General features: G+C 50.4%; 7 protein-coding genes across 7 annotated transcripts; 3 read left to right on the top strand and 4 right to left on the bottom strand.

The window, feature by feature from the left end:
• Nucleotides 1-460: 460 nt before the first annotated feature.
• BDQ94DRAFT_55647 (sn-1,2-diacylglycerol cholinephosphotransferase) lies at nt 461-2347 on the bottom strand. The gene is made up of 6 exons (XM_026776043.1): nt 2042-2347; nt 1863-1966; nt 1678-1803; nt 1572-1615; nt 1439-1516; nt 461-1388 (listed from the first exon to the last, which is right to left on the bottom strand). The coding sequence occupies exons 1-6, from the start codon at nt 2067-2069 to the stop codon at nt 482-484; spliced, it is 1287 nt and encodes a 428-aa protein (XP_026624698.1). The 5' UTR covers nt 2070-2347; the 3' UTR covers nt 461-481.
• Nucleotides 2348-2894: 547 nt separating this feature from the next.
• BDQ94DRAFT_180161 (transcription initiation factor TFIID subunit TAF2) lies at nt 2895-7495 on the top strand (the record flags this gene model as incomplete). Its single annotated transcript, XM_026773555.1, has 4 exons — nt 2895-5219; nt 5275-5643; nt 5694-6488; nt 6543-7495. The coding sequence occupies 4 exons, from the start codon at nt 2895-2897 to the stop codon at nt 6870-6872; spliced, it is 3819 nt and encodes a 1272-aa protein (XP_026624699.1). The 3' UTR covers nt 6873-7495.
• On the bottom strand, nt 6943-8135 carry BDQ94DRAFT_146433 (putative small nuclear ribonucleoprotein SmG). Its single transcript, XM_026766821.1, has 5 exons — nt 8059-8135; nt 7908-7979; nt 7645-7719; nt 7522-7554; nt 6943-7446 (listed from the first exon to the last, which is right to left on the bottom strand). The coding sequence occupies exons 1-5, from the start codon at nt 8086-8088 to the stop codon at nt 7420-7422; spliced, it is 237 nt and encodes a 78-aa protein (XP_026624700.1). The 5' UTR covers nt 8089-8135; the 3' UTR covers nt 6943-7419.
• A 199-nt stretch (nt 8136-8334) lies between these two features.
• On the top strand, nt 8335-12103 carry BDQ94DRAFT_160397 (uncharacterized protein; the record flags this gene model as incomplete). Its single annotated transcript, XM_026769215.1, has 9 exons — nt 8335-8413; nt 8474-9564; nt 9678-9773; nt 9975-10140; nt 10192-10544; nt 10609-10890; nt 10966-11719; nt 11763-11871; nt 11944-12103. The coding sequence occupies 9 exons, from the start codon at nt 8335-8337 to the stop codon at nt 12101-12103; spliced, it is 3090 nt and encodes a 1029-aa protein (XP_026624701.1).
• Nucleotides 12104-15227: 3124 nt separating this feature from the next.
• Nucleotides 15228-17023, top strand: BDQ94DRAFT_180164 (uncharacterized protein; the record flags this gene model as incomplete). The annotated part of the gene is made up of 2 exons (XM_026773556.1): nt 15228-16598; nt 16676-17023. 2 exons carry the CDS (start codon nt 15228-15230, stop codon nt 16889-16891), a joined length of 1587 nt encoding a protein of 528 aa, XP_026624702.1. The 3' UTR covers nt 16892-17023.
• Nucleotides 17024-17483: 460 nt separating this feature from the next.
• Nucleotides 17484-18729, bottom strand: BDQ94DRAFT_146439 (putative bis(5'-nucleosyl)-tetraphosphatase). The gene is made up of 2 exons (XM_026766822.1): nt 18561-18729; nt 17484-18468 (listed from the first exon to the last, which is right to left on the bottom strand). The coding sequence occupies exons 1-2, from the start codon at nt 18684-18686 to the stop codon at nt 17557-17559; spliced, it is 1038 nt and encodes a 345-aa protein (XP_026624703.1). The 5' UTR covers nt 18687-18729; the 3' UTR covers nt 17484-17556.
• Nucleotides 18730-18879: 150 nt separating this feature from the next.
• On the bottom strand, nt 18880-22004 carry zfpA (putative C2H2 finger domain protein). Its single transcript, XM_026766823.1, has 2 exons — nt 20808-22004; nt 18880-20741 (listed from the first exon to the last, which is right to left on the bottom strand). Exons 1-2 carry the CDS (start codon nt 21370-21372, stop codon nt 19273-19275), a joined length of 2034 nt encoding a protein of 677 aa, XP_026624704.1. The 5' UTR covers nt 21373-22004; the 3' UTR covers nt 18880-19272.
• Between the last annotated feature and the right edge of the window lie 625 nt (nt 22005-22629).

Below are 22629 nucleotides of genomic sequence, written 5' to 3' on the forward strand. Positions count from 1 at the left end.
GTTGCTCTGGGTCTACTGCATCAAGTCTGCTCCATACTGGTTCATGATCAATATTCTGTACTCTATACAACTCTATCATTTCATTAGAAGCTATTATACTGTCTATCATCGAACTATATACCGGAAAAGCTTGACTAGGGACGACTGATCTGCGTCCGAGTCATCCATCCACTCATGTCGTAAGTTCATCAGCCTGAATGCTGGTGGCATAATCCAAAGGGAACATTAGAATCATAGATATGGGAGGACATGTACGTCGCCAAGACAACCAGCAAGAGTGGAATAAGAAAAAGATGCTGCAGCTCGGGTGTTGTTATCATGGAAAAGCCTGGGTCTTCTGCTCTCGCCAACTCCAGTTGCGCAGTCTAAGCCCCGTAGTATTCAACAGGGGACGTAGGCTGCGCAGCGAATTTTATATATCACGACCACGAAGGTACTAAATCCATCAGATGCGTTGATGACACGCATCATATGAAGATAGTCAATGGCTCTTGATACCCCCCTTGCTGGGATCAGAGTTTGGGTTGAGGGGCTGGTTCTCGCCAAATTCACGATAAGCCCTGTCTCTTGCTGCCGATTTGTCACGACGGATCGTCAGACAATTAATTCCCAAAAAAGTAGTGATTCTGTTGATCACGAGGAATGCCCAGTGCATGTATACAACGAAGGCGAACACAAGATACAGGCGCAGGTAAAGTAGCTCCAACCAGGCGCTCACCATAGGGAATCCGAGGCGGGGAAGGTTGGCTAGGATGGCGCCGCCGATGAGCGGAACCTGCAGCACCGTCCAATGGGGAAATGGCTGCCGGAGCAGATGAGCGAGGATAATCTTGGTCGTCATGCGTCCAAAGACAAACGAGATTGTCCAGCAGTAGAGGACTAGTCGGTTCTCCGATAGAAGCGTCGAATACGGAGAGAAAAGCCAAGCAATGTTGCAGCCCGTGAATACGATCATCGGCACCCATTCCTTGAAGACGGGTGCAATCGGAAGGTTCTGCTTTCTACGAGCAGCAATGACATTCATGACGCAACCGGGCAAGTGTCCGAGGAAGAAGGAGAAGAGGAGGATGGGAACCCAGAGATCCTTCATCGAGTTGTTCCCAAAGATTTGCGGGTAATTCAAGAATTCAACGATCGGTCGGCTCCAGATCTGGGGGCCATAGATGCCAGAGGCAATCATGATCGCGATCGCGATAAGAAGGCCTTCAGTGGGGCCATTGAAGTAGCCGAGATAGAGTGTATGGGTATGGTAGGTTTCCCAGGTCGAAAAGTACATTGCGAGGCAAGGGACGAGTGCAGTATAAGCACCAAGCTGAGAAGAGCCAAAGCCCATGGCAGCAGTCTCGAGAAGACTAGCCAGAGTGCAGTTCAAAGAATCGATTCCGTGGCTATGAAGAGTTAGCAGTGCCTTTCATTCTATATCTTAATGGCCACTTACTCGAAGAGCTCTCCCAAACCACTGGATGTCCCTGTTCTGCGCGCCTGTTTCCCATCGACGTTGTCCAGAGTAGAATACCTTGAGACGTTATTAGAAGTGGGCTACCACATCGACTATGCAGCCATATACTCACATCCACATGCCTAGCGCAAAACTATAGTATAGCCAGGAAGGAGCCTACAATGACAACCTGTCAGCGTCGTTGTACTTATATGTGGTTCTTCCAGGGGTCGTCTTACAGGTCCCACGAGATCAGGCATGTACACTTCAATGAGCATCACATTGCCCACGATGAATAGAAACCCCAAGAGGGTGACCATATTCGGGGCCAGCCAAAGCGGCAAGATTTCCACGAACGCATTCCACTAACCAGCCCATGTCAGTGTTAGGGTATGAAGTATAGATCGGATTAGGGTGGCAGTACGTAATGCCTCAGTATATAATTTGAGATATAGGATTTATCGACACTCGAGTACTTGTAGCTCTTGAGGGGCAAGAGCACGTCGTCGGAAAGCGAGTCTTGGATCGCTATACAATGCGCGACGCGAATTAGCTCTACAGTTACGTTGGACTGAATGAGTGCTGTAGCAGGATATTACGAACCTTGGAGCTTTCTGAATATTACACTCATCTTGAATTCGGATGTACAGCTGGAATGTTGGGCAAAAAAAGAAAAAAGACTATCTGGGGGGGCAAAATCAAACTTGGCTCATATCGCGCGGTATGCGACTAGACGGACAACGACGGGATGGGAAAGGAAACCAAAGCGCAATCAAACGGACAACGTCAACGCTCTATCGCATATAAACGAGGAGGAAATACAGACAACGGAATGCTGCAAGATAGAGGGAAGGGGATGTTAAGGGAGAAGGGAAATGAATCCAAGGCTAGGAGAAAGGTAAAAAAGGGTTCGAAGAAAAGGGACCCGAACCGTTTGACGATGCGGCACCGAAAGAGGAACGGGCGGCTCCTCGCGCCATCCGCGGATCGGAATCACGTGGCGGTGCCAGCTCCGCAGGGAAGCTTTCGACCGCAAAGAAGAACGCGACAGGAAAAGATAGAAAAGTGATTGTTCAGTTTGATGGTCGTTGGAGGGACGATCCCGGGTCGTCCATCTCCTCCAGTGCTACTACTCATTTCAGTCTCCCCCTCTAATCACCCCCCTCCCCGTCCTATCGAACGGTTCTTTCGTGCCAAACCTCGCTCAGTGTCACGGTCACCTCGAACGCTTGCTTCCCTTCGGTGTTGTTCCCCGCCCGTCGAAGCAGCTCTCCATCTCTTCCTAGTTAACACTCTCTTCGCCCCCGCCTACACGAGATTAAACACCACCAAAATCGAGTGTCTGTCAGGATCAAAGCGGCCAGGTGGGAAAAGTCATCGCTCCTGGAGCTTGGACATGACGGTAGTTGGCCATCGTGGCGCTCGCGGCGCAGTGCACGACTGAGTATCTTGCGCCATGCCAGGCGTCGTCGAGACCCCAGCTGGGCCTGTCAGGCCGGAGCTGGGATTCACCGTCGCGCATCAGAAGGTCGAGCTTGAGATAGATTTTGCCAGCAAGAGCCTCAAGGGGAAAACGGAACTCACGATCCATCCGCATCACAAAGACCTTCGCGTTATCCGATTAAATTTCCGACAAGGCGAGCTTCGGCGTATCAATGTCAGTGGCAAGGTACCTACCATCAAATACACGGACCCTTATGACACGCTTCAACTTTACGGCCCTCATTATCACCAGCGCCTCGCGACGAAGATAGATGGACTACTCAAATCTCCTCCAGAATCTGACCTTCTCATTACGGTCCCCAAGAGCGTCCGGATCGATGAACTTGATCCCTCCTCGATTGAAGCTCAAGACCAAATGACTTTACGTGCTACGGGTTCCGCTGATGATGCAGAAGGCCCTTTGAGTTCCAAGGCGGCCGAGTCGTCACTTCCACGCTTTACGGCCCTCACGGTTACCATCGACTTCGTCATTGAGAATATTCGGGATGGGTTGCAGTTTGTCGGATTAGAAAGTGGCGACAGACGCTATCCTCACGCTTATACAACAAACTCCCTGGGGTATGGCGCTGGCTGTCCTCTTTTCCCCTGCGTTGACGATCCTTTGTCGCGCTGTACGTGGGAGTTCTCGATCAAGTGCCCCTGCTCCTTAGGTGATATGTTTGATCGCAAATCTCGTGATCATTCGGGTGCCTCTGGACCCAGTCGCTCGAAGCCCGCTTCTGGGCATGATCGGTATATTGCTCCGGATGACGAAACTCTCGACTTGTCTGTCGTTTGCTCCGGGGATCTGACGGATGAGATTATCGACCCCAAAGATTCTACCAAGAAGACAGTTTCCTTCGCCTGCTATTCTCCCCTTTCCGCCCAGCAGCTTGGATTTGCCGTGGGTCCATTCGAGTACATCAACCTTTCCGATTTTCGTGAAAGCGACCAAGATGAACAGCTTGGTCTTAACGCCATACCGCTGCACGCATTCTGCCTCCCAGGAAGAGGAGATGAGGTCAGGAACACCTGCTTTCCTATGGCGAAAGCGATCGACTTCTTCTCACTGTCTTACGGTTCCTACCCGTTCGCTAGCTATAAGATATGCTTTGTGGACGATACACCTGATGCCACGCTACCCACGGCTTGTTTATCGATATGTAGCAGCCGCCTGTTGTTCCCCGAAGACATCATCGATCCTATGTATGATTCTACTCGCAGCCTAGTTCATGCCCTATCCTGCCAGTGGATCGGTGTAAACATCGTACCTAAAGAATCAACAGATACCTGGGTAACAGTCGGTGTCGCCTGGTATATCACGGATACATTCATGCGGAAGCTTTGTGGGAATAATGAGTATCGCTTTCGATTAAAACAGATGTCTGATAGAGTTTGTGAGCTGGACTACGAACGTCCGTCACTCTACGACATGGGTACCATATTGACGATAGACCCGTCTGAAATTGATTTCATAGCGCTCAAGGCCCCGCTTGTCCTCTTCATTCTGGACCGGAGACTTACGAAAGCAAGCGGTAAGGCAACGATGTCGCGCATCATCTCCCGTCTTTTTCTGAACTCCCGGATGGGTGATATACCGAATGGTGCCGTCACGACTTCTCTCTTCCAGAGGACATGTGAGCGACTTGGCCACGCAAAGCTCGACTCCTTCTTCCAGCAGTGGGTATATGGAGCAGGATGCCCTCGGTTCCAAGCCACGCAGCGATTCAACAAGAAGAAGCTTGTGGTTGAGATGATGATCCGGCAGGTGCAAGCCGATGCCTCAAGTACGCGCGACTTGGACAAGAATGCATTCATGCGGGATGTCAAAGAGGAGATACGGGGCGTCTATGCAGGAGTTATCCAGCCGGTCTTCACTGGATCCATGACCATCAGAATTCACGAAGCCGATGGCACGCCTTATGAACACATCGTGGAGATCAAGGAGGGCGTTACCAAGTTTGACATACCGTATAATACCAAGTACAAACGTCTCAAACGAAACAAGCGACAAAAGGAGCGCGCGGCTGCCGTTACAGGTGGCGACCCTAATGCCGAAACCCAGGAAGATGTCCTACTCTACTGTCTCGGTGACGTCTTGCAGAGCGAAGAAGAGGTCGCTGAGTGGAGGCTAAGGGATTGGAGCGAAGAAGAGGAAGAGAGAATGAGCAGGGAGTCCTATGAATGGATTCGCATGGATGCAGATTTTGAGTGGATATGTAAGCTTTCGTTGGCGATGCCAGGGTACATGTACCTGTCGCAGCTTCAGCAAGATCGAGACGTCGTAGCGCAGCTGGAGGTCAGTAAATTTCTTTATTCATTAGGTACTGGAACTGACAATATGTGATATCCAGTCATTGCAATATATGGCGATTCAGCGAGAGCACGAGCTCATTTCCACCATATTCGTCAGAACACTGATGGATCGAAGATATTTCTACGGAATTCGGGTGGCTGCCGCTCGAGCTCTGGTGAAGCATGCTACTGATGCTGTTGGCTGGGTCGGATTGTTCCACCTCGAAAGAGCTTTCCAAGAACTATTTTGCCTTCCAGGGTCCCCAATGACTCGCTCTAATGACTTCTCTGACAGAGCAGCATACTTCATTCAATTAGCCATCCCTGAGTCTATATCTAAAATACGCGACGCTAACGGAAAGACGCCCATGCGGGTCAAGCGTTTCCTGTACGACAAGTTAAAGTTCAACGATAACTCAAACAACGAGGTAAGTACGTGAGCTAATTCTTCATTGACCCGACGCTTATGCTGCGACAGTATTCGGACAACTTTTATGTCGCGACTTTGATGGAATCGCTATGCCATGCCATGCTGGGCAAGCCTGAGAGGCCCTCTGACGAGATGGACGATTTTGACATGGAACGTGTATTGGAGGCTCAGGCAGAAGAACAATTGGAGAAAGACGCCATTGCAGAGATTGATAGGTATCGCAGGATGGATGAATGGTCCAGCTCTTTCCAGAACATCTACTCACGAGCCGCTTTGCGCTGCCAAGTGCGTCTCATGGAGGCAAAAATATTGAGCCTTGATATTATGCAATTCCTACCATACACTCGAGCTGGAACGTACGATCTCCTCCGCTTGGATGCGTTTGAATGCCTAATTGAGCTTGACATTTTCCGGAACCCCGAACTACTGCGATGGTTCATTTTCACCATGTCAAACGACTCTTCTGCTCTTATCAGGTGCCGCCTACATAACCTGTTCGGAAAGGCTCTCGCGCCAGTCGCCTTTGGCCGTGAAACCAAGGATGAAGCACCTGCCAGCAACACCGATAACTTGATTATCGAGCAGGAGTCCTCGACCGAGGTCCGTCAGGCAGACCTTGCCCGGAGACAAACAGTTACCGGAGCCTTGAGTGCTCTCAAGAAAGAGATCTCCGGCGATCAGATGCTGAAAGAGTCCCTTTGGGCTGCGTGCAACTCCTCGTGCATTGGAATACTGGAGCTCTCTGAGTTCACCGATCTTTGCAGAGTCCTCTATGACGCAATCACGACTCGGATGGTATCTCTGAAATACCCTCGTTACTGGAGCGTGAAGCATCTCGGAAAGGTACGTAGCACGGATAACAGCAAATCATATTGCATCATTGCTAACTCAACCTAGGGACGCATGCACTTCGTCCGATCGAACAAAATCCGCACAACGCTCACGCCCTCCAAAGATACAACAGCCCCGAAACGCAAGCGCGAAGAGCAAGGCATGGGACCACCCGGCCCTCGTATCACATTCAAGCAGTCCAAGGTGGCATCCAGTACTACACCATTCAGTCCAAAGCCATCATCGCAGCAAATTCCAACAAAGCTGCACATTCCAAACCTTCCCTCTCCAGCTCCGTCAGCACAGCCAAAACCAACGACTGCCCCATCTACACCTTCCACACCCAGTGGCGGTGGGTTCAAGCTGAAATTGAAATTCGGCCAGAAGCCGAAATGAGCTTAACTTCCTCACAGCCGTCTTCATTACAAAATTCTAGATACCAATTTTAACTCGTATAGCTTCATTCTTCATTGTTTGGACTTTGGGAACGGAGGTGGGCTGATTTCAGGTCAAGGAGATGCATGGCGCGGGGGTTCTCTTTTCCTTTTATTATTCTTCTAGTATTCTGGGTTATCTCCACAGGGTATTATCTGGTTCCAGAGGCCCATTTGATTATTGCCAATGGGATATGTTGGGCATTGGTTTGCCGAGAAAAAATGATAGACCATAACTGACTAGCCGTCATGGATCATTGCTTTGGGTCAATGCACCCCTCTTCCTCTTAAAAAAAAGACTGCCGTAATCTGGTATACTCCAGACCTCTGCACTTGAAGTGTTTCTCGTAATTTGTTTGAAATGAAGATTTCTTTTCTGTTTCCTTTTGAAAGCGAGATGCCATCGATCATTCCGTGAGCAACCAACCCGTGAACTCCATTGCAATTAAATCATTCCCACAGTGAAGGTATAAAAAGACATGTTGACTTTCCCGTCCACCCACAGCACTTTATTTGTCGCTGATACGTTCCAGGGCCTATTTTAAGTACAAAAGGTTAGTCTCTTGATAAGGCACGCCATCAATCGTAGTCCTACGGCAGGCGATACTGACCTCGAGCATAACAACCGAGTTACCGCGAATGACCTATTAAGGCGAATAGATAGCCATTAGCTTCCTGCCCCTCCCAGTTTGCAGACCAAACGTAGACGTCCGGGAATGGGACTAGCCACATACAATCATGCCGATAGCAACCTTCTCACCACCCTGCTTCTCTTCGAAAGCCTCGTCAAGAACAATGTTCATGAACACCTGTATAGACAAGCGCAGACGTCAGTAACCTATACACACATACACATACTCTCCCCGCCCCCTCTTTCACTCGATGGACTGAACCCAAGAACATCTCAATCTTCGACCCCATCCAAGGCATATCAACCCGTATAACAGCGACACAGCAGGCAGGAAAGTAGAAATCGAGGGGCACAAGCGCGACGTACATCATAGCCTCGCAGGATACCAATGACTTTGCGGTTGCCGTTCAGTTGGCAGAATACCCGCTTTTCCATGTACTGTTGGAAAACCGCAATGTTAGCTTCGGTGCTCTGTATCGGGGAAAGGTTGGCGGGGTATTAATCGCGAATATCATACCTTCTTCAACTCGGGCTGGGCTTGAGGCATCTTGAATGGTGTGTTCTGGGGTTTTACTGTCCTATCGTAACGTCGAGTCGGTCGCGTTGCGGAACTTTGAGATACAAGCAGTGGGAATCAGCTGGGCCCGGAAGAATGATGTTCCCGCAAGCTCCAAAGAATCGCGGAGCTGCAAGTGACGCAGCGGGGTTTCATCTTTCAGGCTTTGTGCTGATTTTATAGCTGAGGACTCGTTTTGGACGAGGAGTTTACCGAGACTTTTCATACACCTTCACAATGAGTTCTCAATTTGCAAATCGTCGAAAGCCGCGCAAAATTGGTGGCGAAGATGAGGAAAATGACGCCGACGAGCAAGGTTGGTATCTGCGATCCAGCTCATTTTTACGCGATGAATATACTGATGGAGAGCTGGTAGACTCTGGACCTGTTGTCAAACGCCCTCCGACTTCTAAAACGAAGCAAAAATCCAAGATGCGCCTTTCGTTCGGCCCCGGCAGTACCTCGATGGCGGACGATGACGACCAGGAAAGCGAAGTTGTCATTCCCAAACGACCTGGCCTCGCGAAACGGGCTATAGAGAAGAGCGCATTCCAGCGGTCCTTGACTCCGTCCGGCGCAGGTGGTCAGATTCCCCTCCGGGTAGGACCAGAGCAGGATAGGCCGAGTTACAGCGACGAATATTTGAAAGAGCTTCGAAATTCGACGCCCTCTACGCCGAAGCCTGCAGCTGAGGATGAGGCAGAAAAGACAATTGATGTGGCTGCAAAGTTTGGTGAGGTCATGAAGGTCTCGACGCCCGCTGCTATTCCCAGCGAAGCAGAGATTAGAGAAAAGAAAGCCCGAAGAGCACGGTTAGCGAAGGAGGAAGCCGCACTGTCCACTGAGAAAGACTTCATTTCCCTCGAAGACGATATGGATGAGGACAACTGGGATCTTCAGGCGCGGCGAGAGGATACGAGGCTCGTTCGTGATGATGAAGATTTCGCAGAAGGCTTTGACGAGTTCGTCGAAGACGGACGGATATCCCTTGGGAGAAAAGCAGAGAAAGAGCAGAAGCGAAAACAGCGGGAAGAAATGCGTGAACTCATTGATGATGCCGAAGGCTTGTCGGATGAGGATGATTCGGACTTGGAGGAAAAAGCAGCGTACGACGCCAGCCAGGCGCGAGCTGCTATGGGTGTTAGCAGAGACCCTATTGACCGTCCGCGCACTCCGCCCAAGATGACCTCGTTACCCCGTCTGTCGAACTCGCTGGAGCGTTTGCGTATGAACTTGGCGGTCCTGGAGAAGTCAAAGACTCAGATGATCGACCGCATGGAAGAACTGAGAAAGGAGAAGGCGGACATAGCTGTTCGGGAGGTGGAAATCCAGGCTCTAATCAAAGAAGCCGGAGATAATTACGAGAAGCTCAAGCAGGAGGCTGGGATCACTCCTGGCTCGGATGGGAACCTATCTACAGCCGATGAGATGGCGAATTCGCGAGGCTTGGAGGGTCTTGGAAATTCGGTGACAGCATCTGCAAATGCCTCTGAGCATGAGGAGCCTTGATGCTCTACCAATGCTTCATTGACGACTTCCGTGCGATCTGCGCTGGCTGCCGCTTTGAAGTCCCTGACAAGAGCATCACCATCGCTCTTTCCGAGACAATTACCGATTGCTCCTCGTGTCGCAAACGATCGACCACGCCAATGTCTCGACGTCCATCGACCTGGACTGTTCTTACTTCATATTTCATGATACCCATCGTTTAGTTGTCTAGTTTCCCTAAGGCCCAATCATTATGATACCAATTCCCTTCAAGTCCTGGTTTGGCCAACCGTCGAGTAGAGATAGGCGTGCTAGAGCAGCCACGCAGTAAGTTGAACCACCGTTGAGGAGAAATGGTATTTGAATGGTTTCTTAACTTTAATAGGCAGCGTAGTGTCATTGCGTTCATTGAGTCGCCAATTGACGATAAGGATGGAGACCTTCCGCATCTCCGTCAACAATCCGAGGCAACACCCATTGAGCTGTTCTTTGACTTGTTCTTCGTCGCAAATCTCTCGACCTTCACGGCTACACATGAAATCAACAATGTAGAAGGTATACCAGCTCTTCAACATGGTTTTATCACAATCTGATACTGCATACCAGCTTTGTGGGCCTACATTGGCTTCCTCGGGATCATCTGGTTTACCTGGCTCCAAGTCACACTATTTGATATCCGCTTCGCGCGAGACTCGATCTTCGAGCGAATTTGCAAGGCCATCCAACTGGCTGCTATGGTTGGATTTGCATCGGCAGGTACACGGTTCACCACCCGTGTTCAGCCAGAAAATGTCTGGGCTTTCCAGTCCCTGAGCCTTATTCTCGGTGGCAGTCGACTCTTACTTGCCTTGCAATACACTGTTAACGCCGTATTTCTTCGACGGCGTATGATGCCTGCAGCTAGGGGTGTATTTATTATTGCCGGGATGCAATCTGTCTCAAGTCTGACCTACCTCCTGGTAAGCTACCCAAGGCAGACAACCATCGGTTAGCTCGTACCAGTGTCAAACTGACTTGCTGTAGATGTATTATGCCTTCCGTCCTCGTGAAGGAGTCAACCCCTATATTTGGACCGTTTGGTTTGTTCTATTTGGGGTCGAGATGTGGGTAGTTATGGGAACTTCAAGCGCCACACCCGGGATTGGACTCCAAGATACCCATCTCAATACAAGAATGGGCCTCCTAACTCTGATCATAATCGGCGAAGGTGTCATATCTGTCACTAGGCTTGTCAATCGGACAGTAGGCCCTGGCGGCTGGACGAAGTGGTCGTTTGTTCATATCCTAGGCGTCACAACTAGTGTGGTATGGCCCCGATGATTGCCTGACCCACTCAGTGTTCAGTTCGTTTCCAGTCGGAACCTAACTTGTCAATCTCAGTACTTCTTGTGGCAAGCGTATTTCGACCTTTCTCCGCGACGCGTTCTGGGCAAATACTCTCAGCAGATATGGGCTCAGCTACATTTCCCGTTCCATGTGGTCCTCATTCTCCTCCTTGAAGGGTCTCAGATCCTTGCCTTGAGTCTGGACATCACATTAAAACTCCGGTACCTAGCAGAAACCATTTTGTGGGCTTGTGAAGATCCACGGCCCAGACCCGACTACGCCATTCGAATTCTTCGAACCACCATTGCGGATATGGAGATCGACTATAGCCGAGGGGCCGTAAACGAACAGGTTACAATTTCCCGGATCTTGGATGATCTCCCCAATCACCCGCTTTGTCCCTCCCGTCGGACGGGCCAAGTCCCCATCGCCCGAGACATGCTCAGTGACCTGGTAGGGAATGTAACTGCGGCGCTGTTCTCCACCATGCGGATCATGCCTTCGAACCACCCTGATCCTGGCCGCTTGAGTAGCGAGCAGCTGCTGAGAGGGTATATGGCCCTCCTAGAATTCGTCTATGTATACTACTTCGCCGTGGCATCACTCTCCATGATGTTCTTTGGTGCTTTTGTACTATTAGCGCGTCGCCACACACTCCGCAGATGTATTGGCATCAGTGCAGCGGCCCGCGTGTCCCTTGGTATACTCCTTGGAAGCCTAGTGAGCTTCTCTGATCACTTTCCGCTTGTCTATTCTTTCATGACATCCCCCGCCATATTATACGCGTTTACTCTTGCATTATTCATGGGTGAGCTACCAGCCATGCATCGGGGATGGAAAGGAATACCTAGATCCATCTGCTGACGAAAGTAACAGTGCTGCTGATGGACCGGCTTTTGGACCGGTACCAAAGCTACGGCGGACGGACGCAGGAAAGCGAACTACCCTGAATTCACCCTGGTGGACCCCATTCTTTACTTATCATTCCTGCATGAACCATCATCCCCTGTACATTATTATTCTTATGTCAAGGGCCGGAGAAAAAGGGCGGCCAGCGGGGGTCTGCGATGATCTAACCCTCTGTCCGGTTTGCATAGGGCAATGGATTGCCTGGCTGTTGAGGGATGGAACTGTCATCTACCGACACCCGCGCAGGGTTCTAGCATACATACATGTGGAAATAAGAAATTAGTTCCCGAGCTCCCAGTAGGAACGAATGCTTTCATTCACGGCTCGACCAGCCAGAATTTTCCTGGCACGGCCATGTACAGCAAAAAAAAAAAAAAAAAAACAGAAAAACAAACTGCAAGCAGATGAGAGCCATGATTCGCACAATGCACGTGAACTTGAACAACGGATTTCAAAGAAGACAAGCACGCCATTGCCACAAGACAGCAGCAGCAGAAAGGCCCGTCGTTAGCAAACCGGAACGACGGCAGCTGCAGCGGGAAGAGACATAAGAGAAAGACTACTGCCTTCTTCCTTCCCTACTTGCTTCCTTAGTATGCACAATACCTACTGTAGTTCTTTTTGTTATTTCTCCGAATTTCTTCAAAGTGCCCCATCAATCTGAGGTAGCCCTCTGCATGCTCATCCCGGGCATTTGCAGGAGGATCCCAAAATAATAGTCATTATAGTCTTTTGTTATGAATATAAGGGCCTACGCTCAGACCCCACCGCCACCATCCCACGCTCTGTGTCTCCTTAAATGATTCCTTCTTTTAGTACATTTTTCTTTCTTCCTTCCGGTTTGTTTCTCAAGGATACGTGATAAGTGGACCGTGCTGGACTGGTCTAGTCTCTCAGCGAAAAAGAAAGGGTGTGGGTGAAACCCGTGAAACATGCTCATCCCGACGGTGTCACCGTTTCTACCCAACATCCGGGATTTCCGCAGGGAAGGTGTGCGTGTGTGCGACTCTCAAATGCGTTAGGCTAGACCAGGCCAGGCCAGGCCAGTACTTTCTTTCGTTCTTGCCTTCTTATTCTGACCTTGTGCAGGCTGGTGAGCTCCCCTGCCTATGGAGGAGATTAATGCTGCCACCGTCCTATTCCATCCCCCACCCCCCGGTAAGTCACGAAAATGCCTATTCTTGGCCCGTGCACACGTACACACATGTACGCGTGTATATGTGCACATGCTTGGGGATGGTGTCCGGGGGAGAAGACCCACAAAGGCTATACATAGGATTTCCAGCAGGTGCAAACATACAGTGCACACGATAGATCGGCAATGAGCCACACGGAGCGAAGCAATGATCGTGCGGGGAAAGGAAATCCTGACAATGGTAGGGATCAGGGGGTTTGAGTGTGGTTTGTCTTTGCTTTTTCTTTTGTTCTTGATCATGGATTGTTTGCCTTGTCTTGCATTGTGCGAGACGACAGTAGGAAAGTCGAGCTCAGAAAGTACCGTGAGATGAGAAAAAGCAATGTATATGTAGGTGCCGTATGATGTAAGTTCCAGAAGTACCCTGTCACCGGGTTGGATGTCCGAAAGAAATGGCTCATGCAGATTCTACTGACCTCTCGAGCCGGACTTCACTTATCTGGGGTCTAGAGAGCAAACCGGAGACCTATCCGACATTTGGCTCGAAGAGTAAGTTAAGCTTATTTCCCGACCGACATTTGCGCCCACTGCTTTGCAATGATAGATGGGCACGTCTGATTTGCACAATGACGGATGCAGAAGCGTTTGGGGCTTGCTAGACCCGGTAAAAGCCGGGGTGCAGTGTATGTGGATGGAATCAAGCGGTGAATTGGAAAACCTTATCGTGCAGGACCAACACAGACACTTCTTTCTCCGACTTGCTATTTGCTCCGTTGTAACTGGTCTTCATGGGAAGAGACTCTGCGGCACTTTTGATCTTCAGAATACATATGCCCTAGGTATTGTGCAGTTGCCTGAGCTCTGGTGGATACGTGAAGGATGGGAATGATCTGCATATGCAGTTTGATTGCGGTAGTGCGGGTTTAAAAGGTCCGCAGAAGTTAGGGCATAATAAAGCAGTCAGATAAAGCATGTCTGTCGAGCCAATGGCGGAGAAAATGAGACCTGCAGATCCGAAGGGGAGCTTTCCGAGCCGTCCGGCCAAACGTCCCATTCCCTGGAGGCAATAGATGTTCTGGATCCTTTGGTATAGGTCGCAGCCACCGCGTCGCCTGAGGATAGTAGGATAAAGCGGATGTGCGAACAAAGCCCTATGTGGTTACCCGAATGGCGCTCGCTGCTGCAAAACAACCACACCAAGTCAACATCGTCTGAACGCCAGCACGGTGAGTTCCCCTTCGCTTTGAATCTATCTTCTGCGCCACAGAAGATGGCTCTTCTTCCAAGGATCGTCATTTGGGCTATGCGCGGCCCACTGCAAAAGAAGGGGTTAACTGATCGTTACGGGAGATTGTGAGGTTATGCTAAACCGAACCATGTGCCGTGATTGATATTGTTCCGTAATACCCATGCCCTTTGGGAACAGAAAAGGGTATAGTGCCTCGATCAGCATCTTATAGCGTTCGAAGGGCGTTCGAAGGCGATATAATATTGTAAAGAACAAGGGTTAAGCTCCCGGGGATGCGAACAGTTCAAGCCATATCGGAATATGGTAGCCGGTAATCCAGGGGCCTGAAGTGCGAGGGTGTGAAAGGGTCATCGATATGGCTTGATATCGATGTTAAAGAGCTCCGGTGTTCTCGAGTCAAACCTCTTTTGTCCTCGAGCGCTGTGTTGTCTTGACACCTTTTCCTGGGGACGGATACAGCCCTCTACGTCTTCCGTTGGATAGGACATCGCCTCTCATAGAGCGAACCGTGAGTTCCATGAACCCTGTCCAGCTGCTTCTCGAACGCCAATTATTGCCTAAGAGGCTAGGCTTCTGAGACATCATTGCCATTCCATCTGTGGCGGAAAAGAAGAAACATCACTCATTCGGTCATCGAGCAACTGCAGAGAGAACGGGAACCACACTGTCAGAGGCACCTTGTGCTCATTACTTCCTCCACCGCTCAGTCGTGTCGCCTTCAGGGAAAGCCTGTCTGATCTCGAGACCTTCAGTCATTGGTTCTCTGCAACCCAATCTGGAAAATTAAACAATCGCAGATTTATCAATACTCGACCCTTATTGGTGAGTCATCCGAGAAAGTGAAACCCCTCCATATAGATCTTGGTGTACTGAGCAGCCACAACAGTCCCTGCAGGTGCCCTAGTAGCCTGACAGCGTACATACACCAGGATCCAATGCATATTATTTGCCCAACGTCTATCCAGAGCATAGGAGACAGTAGCGGTGAAGAGAGCAAGAAGATATTGGTTTCCGTTTAAAGCCATGCTGCGCGTCCTGGTCGGTTCAGAAGACCTAAAGGCTGTTTCCGTTGAGGAAAGCTTTAATGCGTCGAACTTTCGTTCCCATCTCTTCTTCCTAGACGACCGCGGATCACTCTCCCTTGCAAGATCCTCTACCTGGCAAGACACCACCTCAAAGCTCCCTGTGATACATCTTGAAGGCGAACAGACACACCACCTTATGGAGAAAGACGAGCGACTTTCTACACACTTCACCGGGATGACGAGCAACGACACGACGATGCAAACCCTGCCCCAGATAGGGTGCCCTTATTGTTATCCCAGCTGTTACTCAGCCTTCGAATCTGGAAGAACCGCAGCAGCAGCACATGGGTTTCACTTCCGACATGAAGGGCAGACTCATCATAATAACAAGCCACAGGAGATGCACTTCATCAAAGTCGAGGATGGCAGCCAGTTCGAGGCTCTTGCTGCCAACGCAGACGCCCCACAGACATCAATCGTCGATTGTGATCTTTATTCTAGCGATGCTGCTTCTGATACATATCACCAGACCGATGATATCAATGACCTCTTTGCGATCAGCGAGACCGTCTCATCCCTGATAGCAGAGGGGACAACACCACGCAGGGCACCCATAACCATCCTCGATGAATGTATATCTCAGGGAAGTGAGCCCTCTCCTCATGAAGCAGAATGGACAAGCGCGGAAAATGTCGCATTATCTGTGTCCCCAAGGCCATGGCTTGAATTTCCAACACCAACTGCAGATAACATTCTTGCTGCAGTTAGCACATCGTATTCAATGATAGCTGCACAGGAACATCACGTATCGGACTCTTCCAGTGAGGGTCCTAGTTACGATCGATCTATATGGGATACAGTGAATCTTTCCGGCGAGGCGCAGTTTTACGGAGAAATCAACAGCGCATTGGCTCAGCTTGACGCGGCAAACATTCATTTGGATCCCTCCACAGTCGAGAAGGACGGTTCAAACGCTACCCAGTCCCTGTTATTCCCGTGGGCTTCGAAAAGGACTGATTGTCCAGCCATGCTTTCGATCGGAAGTGGGCGTGCAGCCAACCAAGGATGTAATGACGGTTCCTACCAGTACCATAAGAGTCGTTATAGACTAAATGAGCCTTGGCCGCTACCGAATCCCAGTGACATAGGCCCCATCAATCAGGGGAAGCTGCTTGGCAGGCCACTTACATGTCTCCGTGACAAGAGAAACGCATTCTTGATTGAATGTAAGCTCCGTGGGTTGTCGTATAAGGATATCAAAAGGATTGGCGGGTTCAAGGAGGCCGAGTCGACTCTCCGTGGCAGATTCCGCACGTTGACAAAGTCTAAGGAGCAACGCGTGAGGAAGCCACAATGGCATCAAAACGACGTAAGTCACCTGTCCCGGTTGCTCCAACTTTCCTCCTGGTGGTTCTTGAAAAGAAAAATGGGTACTGATCACTGTAGATTCGCCTTCTTTGTGAGGCGGTAAACGTGTTGTCGGAAGCCACGGACCAGGAACATGGCCATTACTCCTTCTGCTGGGCCCAGATTGACAACCAATTACCAAAGGTTTCTTGGAAGAGGGTGGCTCAGTACATCAGGACCCATGGGGGGTCCTATCATTTTGGGAATGCAACCTGCAAGAAGAAGTGGTGCGAAGTCCATGGCGTGAAAATCTAACGTTGACTGGAGAAGGAATTGTTAGAATGACTGTCTGAGAACCTTTGGCGTTGAATGGACTTATGTTTTGCAAGAAAGAAGCACTTACTTGTTGTGAGGGAGAGCGATCAGTGAACAAGTGAAATGTTGGGGAAGGCGACATCGAAGCAGAGTCGTCTCCGTTCTTCTCTCAGTCAGATAGAAATTCACTTTGTCCGAGAGGACTAGGAGTGTCGTGGATTGAGTATACAATCGTGGTCAGTCTGGGGGTTTATCAACGTAGTTCAGGAGGAAATAAGTAAAAGACTAGTAAAGAAGAGGCTGCCATCGCGACTTCCAGATACTGCCTCACCACGTGATTAGCTTCTTCCTATCTGAAGACTGGATTGATAACTAAATAGCATTTCATTTGTGTGTGTAAGCTGATACGTCGTGGGCAGATTGTCTAGCCTTGAGCCTACTCGGACCTAGAAAAGTAGTGGTTCCTACTGAGACATGCTAGTTCGACGGGCGTTCAACACTCCTGAACATCAAACCATACAAAGTCTTACAGGATACTATACTAGTGACTCTCCTCGTATATCTACTGCTACAAAAGTCTGCCGCAAAGGTGCTTGATCACTTCTAGTTAATACATATATTGCAAAATATCTAACCATTGATATTATATCGCTGCACATATCGGTCTACAACAAAGAAACTTCCCGCGAATCTGGTTGAGGGTATCCAATAGCTGCAAGCACATTATGTAGCGAAGTGGGATTCCGACGCAACTCGTCCCATTCGGCCTCAGCCTTGACCATCAGGGTACCAGCAAGGACTGTGCCGTTAAGTGCGACAACGCCCGCCTCAGCAACATCTACAGATGCTGTTGAATCAACTAAAATACGGGCACTTTCACTCCGCCTCGGGCAGATCATCATGGTTGTCTCAGTCATAGCAAGATTGTAACTAATGGTAGCAGGACCAGTGACTTGGCCGGCGTCACTGAGGTCTCCCTTTGCCGTTGCTACTGCCGCTCTGTACAAAGACAGGTAGATCTGATGGAGAGTCTCACTAGAGGGGTTTGATGGCAAGGGACGTGCAAAATGCGCAAAAGGCACCTGAGCCAAATGTTGGTAACCAGACCCGCTGGATGTAGGTTGCCGAGCCACGGCGTCAATCAGGGGCTGCCAGTTTTGAGAGTCACCCTGCGCCATGGCCTCGACAGGAAGAAACTGCAAATGTCTATGGGGTTGACTTGCACCGCTCTCGTCACCAGAATTGAAGAAGGCAAAGAGTTTCTTGCTCCCTTGGCCCTCTGCGTGACTTCCCTCGGCCCATGCTTTGATACAGGCATATGCGGCTTCTAGATCTTCCTTGTCGAGGAGGTCTGTCTGCGATTGCCACGCCTTTGTAGCAAGAATGAAGTGATTCGGTATTACAGGGAATTTGTTCAAGACCAGCACGTGCGACGGGTTCCCTCGAGGAATCTGAGCGAGGAGAAGGTCGGGAGACGGATCTTGGAAGGGATCGGGTTTCGGTCCACCGGGGCCCTTGTCAGGCTTAGGGGCGCCTGTTGGTTTCTTCGCAAGAGCTGGACAATAGCGAACTTGATACTAGACAGCGAAAGGGGGGGAAGGTCAGTAAGCTGGAGTCGGAGAGGGCGTGTGTGTGTGTGTGTGGCGCGGAGATGGAGTGGCTTAGTTACCGGTATGTTTGACGTGTGGACGGTCGCAAGATGCGTCGAGGAGAAGATTAAGTGACCGGCATCCCTGGCAGCAACAAATCTCCTGCTTACCAGGGAAGACAGGCTTTCCGAGAGACCCAACTGCATCTTGCGAGGGCGTGTGTGAGTTGGGTTGGGTTGTTGATCAGGAAGGCAATCGCCATGCGACACCTGCGGGAAGGGGAAAGTGTGGGGCAAAAGGCGGGCAGAAGACTCCGATCGCTGGCCGGCCCGACTACGGATAGATAGATAGATAGATCGATCTATTCACATCTACACTCCCTGTTGCTGAAACCTTGTTCACGCTGCTCAAAAAAGATGTGATGATTTATGTCTGCTCTCAAACGCGAATTCTACATTCTGAGAAATTCACCTTCCTATTCTTCAAGTAGGACATGACCTGCATTCCAAGATAATTCTCGTTTTAGTTGCCCAAACGCCCAATCCATAGCCAAGCACAAATAACATAAGGGATATTATTACAGGACCACGGGCGCAGCCTCCATGGGTGCCCATCAATAAAACAAGAAAATCTGCAGAATGGTGGTATCAAGATAAAACTGGTCGAACACAAATAAACAAATCGCTCTCGTCATGCCACAAATGCAAAACCCACGATATGCAAAATATGACATGTCAGAATCGAACAAAATGAAGGGAATGGATGGAGATGGGGTCCTGTCTTCCTCCGGACTTAGTAGGTCATGTCCATGGGCTCGGCATCATGCGGCCGGTACGTATCAGGGAGGAGAACGGCCGGTTGTCCAATGAGCTGGGTGGACTGGTTGTCGACCCAAGGGCCGCGTTCTTCGTCATTAGCACTAAGAACACCCTCAGCACGCTTCAATGTCTCGACGTCCAAGTCAGTCACGTAAGCTTCCCGGTTGGTGCCATCTCCTGCACCACCCGGAAGTTTGACGCGGACTTCGAACTCATTGTCAAGCATCATCTCGTCCTTACACAGACGGCGCTGCCCATCAAAGACACATAGGACACGCTTCTTCGTTTTGATGCTGCTGCTAGGGCAACCCCAGGACTGAGGGTAACGATCACGGTTGTTGCGTCGCTTGGATGTAGTCGCACGCATCTTAGCATTGGCATTGGACGAACCCTTCGTGACAGCGTTGTTGACGCCCAAGATAGGACGGGCCACCGCCCCTGATCCCTTGGTGTTCTTCAGGGGGCCTTTGCCCGAGCGTAGGTTCGAATATTCGTAAGCGTCATCATCGTCATCATCATATTCGTCGTTGTATATGTCGACGGTGCCAGCCGTGTCGTTCAAGTTATGTTTCTCCATTGTCTTTTGCACCTCCTCGTCAGCATCGACTTCAGAAAGCAGCTTCTGGTTGATGGCTTCGCTGGGCTCTTCCTGTTGCACAACCCGAAGCACACAGTCGTCCAGATGCTCGTAGAAGTCCTGGGCGTTGCTGAACGTAATGGAGCAAGTTGAGCACTTGCCGGTCGCATCGGGGCTGTAGCTAGATGTCCCCTTGCTTGCCGCTGCAGTTGGACTTCTCTTCCGACAGTTAGGTGGTGTCTGTTCGACGCCATGCACTGATGTCAAGTGGCGCTTGAAGACGTCCGCCCTGTTGAAGCTCTTCTCGGCGGGCGACCCAGACCCCGGACAGAAGCCGCAAACCATCGTTCCTTTGTAGTGAGTAAGAGTATGACGGTTCTTGTCATACTTGCGGGCGAAACCCTTGATATGGTATTCGCAGGTGACGATGGGGCACTTTTCGGGTCTCTCTGACTGGTGTGTCAGGATGTGAGCCTTGAGATCCTTGAAAACACGTCTGCACTCCGGGAAAGGGCATCGTCCCTTTTCCTTGGTGTCATCGTCGGACTCTACATTACTGGCAGCCGGGCTTGGATGAGAGCGCTGGGACTGAACCGAGGAGACCGATGACCTCCGGTCATAAGAGGAAGCACGTCGTGACTGGGGTAGGGCAGGGGCCATGGAAGGGGAAGAGGTCGGCACAAGACTGGGGTGCTGTGCGAATGATTGGTTCGCAACGTAGCTCTCCGAGGGATGGAGGTGGGAAGGGTCAGGGGATTGGGGCAGAAACGCGCTTTGCGATACGACATAATCAGGCTGTTCGGGGAACGAGATGGTAGGGGGGTTGATGGGATGCTGCTGTAGCATTGGCTGGATAACAGAAGGGTCTGAGGTGGCCTAGTGGTCAGCAGAGGTCGCAGGACAGTGTATCGGATCTGGACGTTGGAACACACCAACAAAGTTTTCTGGGCATTTCTGCTGGTAGAAACCCTCCGAGTCCAGCGTGTTGCCAAAATACTCATTGGGGAAGTAGTCACTCATGACCGCGGCGGGAAGCCCCAAGCCATTCGTTGTCTGGACCCAGTCTTCCGAGATAGCATGCGCAGAACCCGTATTGGGCGATCCGATGGCGGAGGAGGAGGCGCTGGCAACGGAGGGACCGGACGCAGTAGAAAGTCCAGGAATGAAGTGATCGGAAGAATAAGGGAGGGACGGGGGAGTGGCGGGCATAGGTGGAAATCCGGCAGCTTTATTGGCGTCCGAGAAAGACTCGGAGTAGATAGGCGGCGTACCGTAGTTGGAGGACTGGGGTACACCGGATGGGTCGTGGGTCTGGCTGAAACCTAGATCGTCCACATGGAAGGCAAGAGGATCGATAAAGGTACTAGGATCCATGGGGTAGGACTGGAAGTATGGGGGATGCTGCTGTCTGGACGAATCCAGGGCCAGCATTTTGTTGTCACCGGTGAAGTGGGTAGGGAATAGTACGAAGTCGGAAGTGTCTGCGTGAGATTGCATGCCCACGCTCCGTGCAGTGGTTGGCTCGTTCCTTGGGTTCCAGGTGGGAGGATGCGAGGGTTAATGTAGAAGAAGAGAAGGAGGGATGCAATCGATCTGCAGCATGATGAGCGTTAGCAATCTGATGTCTCAATCAATGGCATGGAAATAATGTCCGGCAGGGCTCCCTTGGACCCGGGGGCTTGGGAGAGAAGGTTATTGAGTTCAAAGATTGGGAACGGCCCGCTCGGGGAACCTACTATCTATCGCCCTGATAGTCCTGGTATTTAGCGGGAGCCTAGTAGTAGTGACGAGACACAAGCAAGCTCCAACGAGGTTCGGGGAATTTCCCTATAGAAGACAAAAGAGGGAGCTTGGAAGAACGTGTCTAAAAGCTCGGTATTTGAATCCACCAACTGCAAGGCGACGAAGTATTTTGTCACTTGCAGATCCGAATCTTGGGGCGCTGGGAAGGCAGAAGAGGCAGCAAAAGTTTAACACCGCAAGTAGCAGAGGGAAGATGATGAGATGCGAAGCAATGGGGTCTCTGAAAGGTAATAAAAGTAAAAGAAGGTAGGTGGGACACTGCGTGGAGGAAGCAAGAGAAGGGCAGTGCAGAGGCAGAGGCAGAGGAAGAGGAAGAGGAAGAGGAGGAACAAAGTAGGTAAGGATATCACTTTTGTAATGGTAATGGGCGAGTTGTCTCAACAGCTTCACCAAGGCCCGACCCGTATGTGAGGGAGAAGAGGAATGTGGAATGAGGATGGAAGAGGAAGATCAGATGGAGGGGGAAGGAGGGAGTAAAAGCATAGATAAATGTTATATGATTGCTGGCCCTATGAGTCGCAGTGTGTAGGACTTTACGCAGTGGATATTTAGACTGAACTGGGATTGACCAACTACGGACGAACTAAGAAAAAACCACACTAAAAAGTAAGAGTCGAGCCCATCGCCCGACTACTATGACTACTGGGGCGGGGGGTCTGCGTGCACCATCGCGACAGGGGAGCAGGAGAGCCTAGTGTTTAGCGCGGTTCCAAACGGACTGGGGTGGATTGTGGGTGTGGGTGAGTGATGCCGATGATGATGATGATGGTGGTGATGATGATGGTTAGTGGGTGGTGGGTGGTGGGGAGGGAAGGATCACTAACTGAACCACTAACTAACCAGAGTGGAGGAATGAAAAAGAAAAGAAATAAAACAAAAATAAAAGAAAAGAAAAAGTAAAAAGGGAAAAGAAAAGGGAAAGAGGGAAAAAAAAAAAAAAAAAATAATAAT

Source organism: Aspergillus welwitschiae (assembly GCF_003344945.1).
Source record: "Aspergillus welwitschiae strain CBS 139.54b unplaced genomic scaffold BDQ94scaffold_22, whole genome shotgun sequence".
NCBI classification, from domain to species: Eukaryota; Fungi; Ascomycota; class Eurotiomycetes; order Eurotiales; family Aspergillaceae; genus Aspergillus; species Aspergillus welwitschiae.

Bases quoted from the DNA above. Each gene is read 5' to 3' on its own strand.
- BDQ94DRAFT_146439 (XM_026766822.1), bottom strand. From the start codon at position 18,686: ATGCAGTTGGGTCTCTCGGAAAGCCTGTCTTCCCTGGTAAGCAGGAGA. The intron at 18,469-18,560 runs GTAACTAAGCCA...TTCGCTGTCTAG, and splicing joins TCCACACGTCAAACATACCG to TATCAAGTTCGCTATTGTCC.
- BDQ94DRAFT_146433 (XM_026766821.1), bottom strand. From the start codon at position 8,088: ATGCCTCAAGCCCAGCCCGAGTTGAAGAAG. The intron at 7,555-7,644 runs GTATGTGGCTAG...TCGCCTTAATAG, and splicing joins AGGTTGCTATCGGCATGATT to GTCATTCGCGGTAACTCGGT. The intron at 7,447-7,521 runs GTCAGTATCGCC...TACTTAAAATAG, and splicing joins ACTCGGTTGTTATGCTCGAG to GCCCTGGAACGTATCAGCGA.
- BDQ94DRAFT_55647 (XM_026776043.1), bottom strand. From the start codon at position 2,069: ATGAGTGTAATATTCAGAAAGCTCCAAG. The intron at 1,804-1,862 runs GTACTGCCACCC...TGGGCTGGTTAG, and splicing joins ATTATATACTGAGGCATTAC to TGGAATGCGTTCGTGGAAAT. The intron at 1,389-1,438 runs GTAAGTGGCCAT...AACTCTTCATAG, and splicing joins GGTTTGGGAGAGCTCTTCGA to CCACGGAATCGATTCTTTGA.
- zfpA (XM_026766823.1), bottom strand. From the start codon at position 21,372: ATGCAATCTCACGCAGACACTTCCGACTTCGTACTATTCCCTACCCAC. The intron at 20,742-20,807 runs GTGTGTTCCAAC...AGGCCACCTCAG, and splicing joins ATGCCCAGAAAACTTTGTTG to ACCCTTCTGTTATCCAGCCA.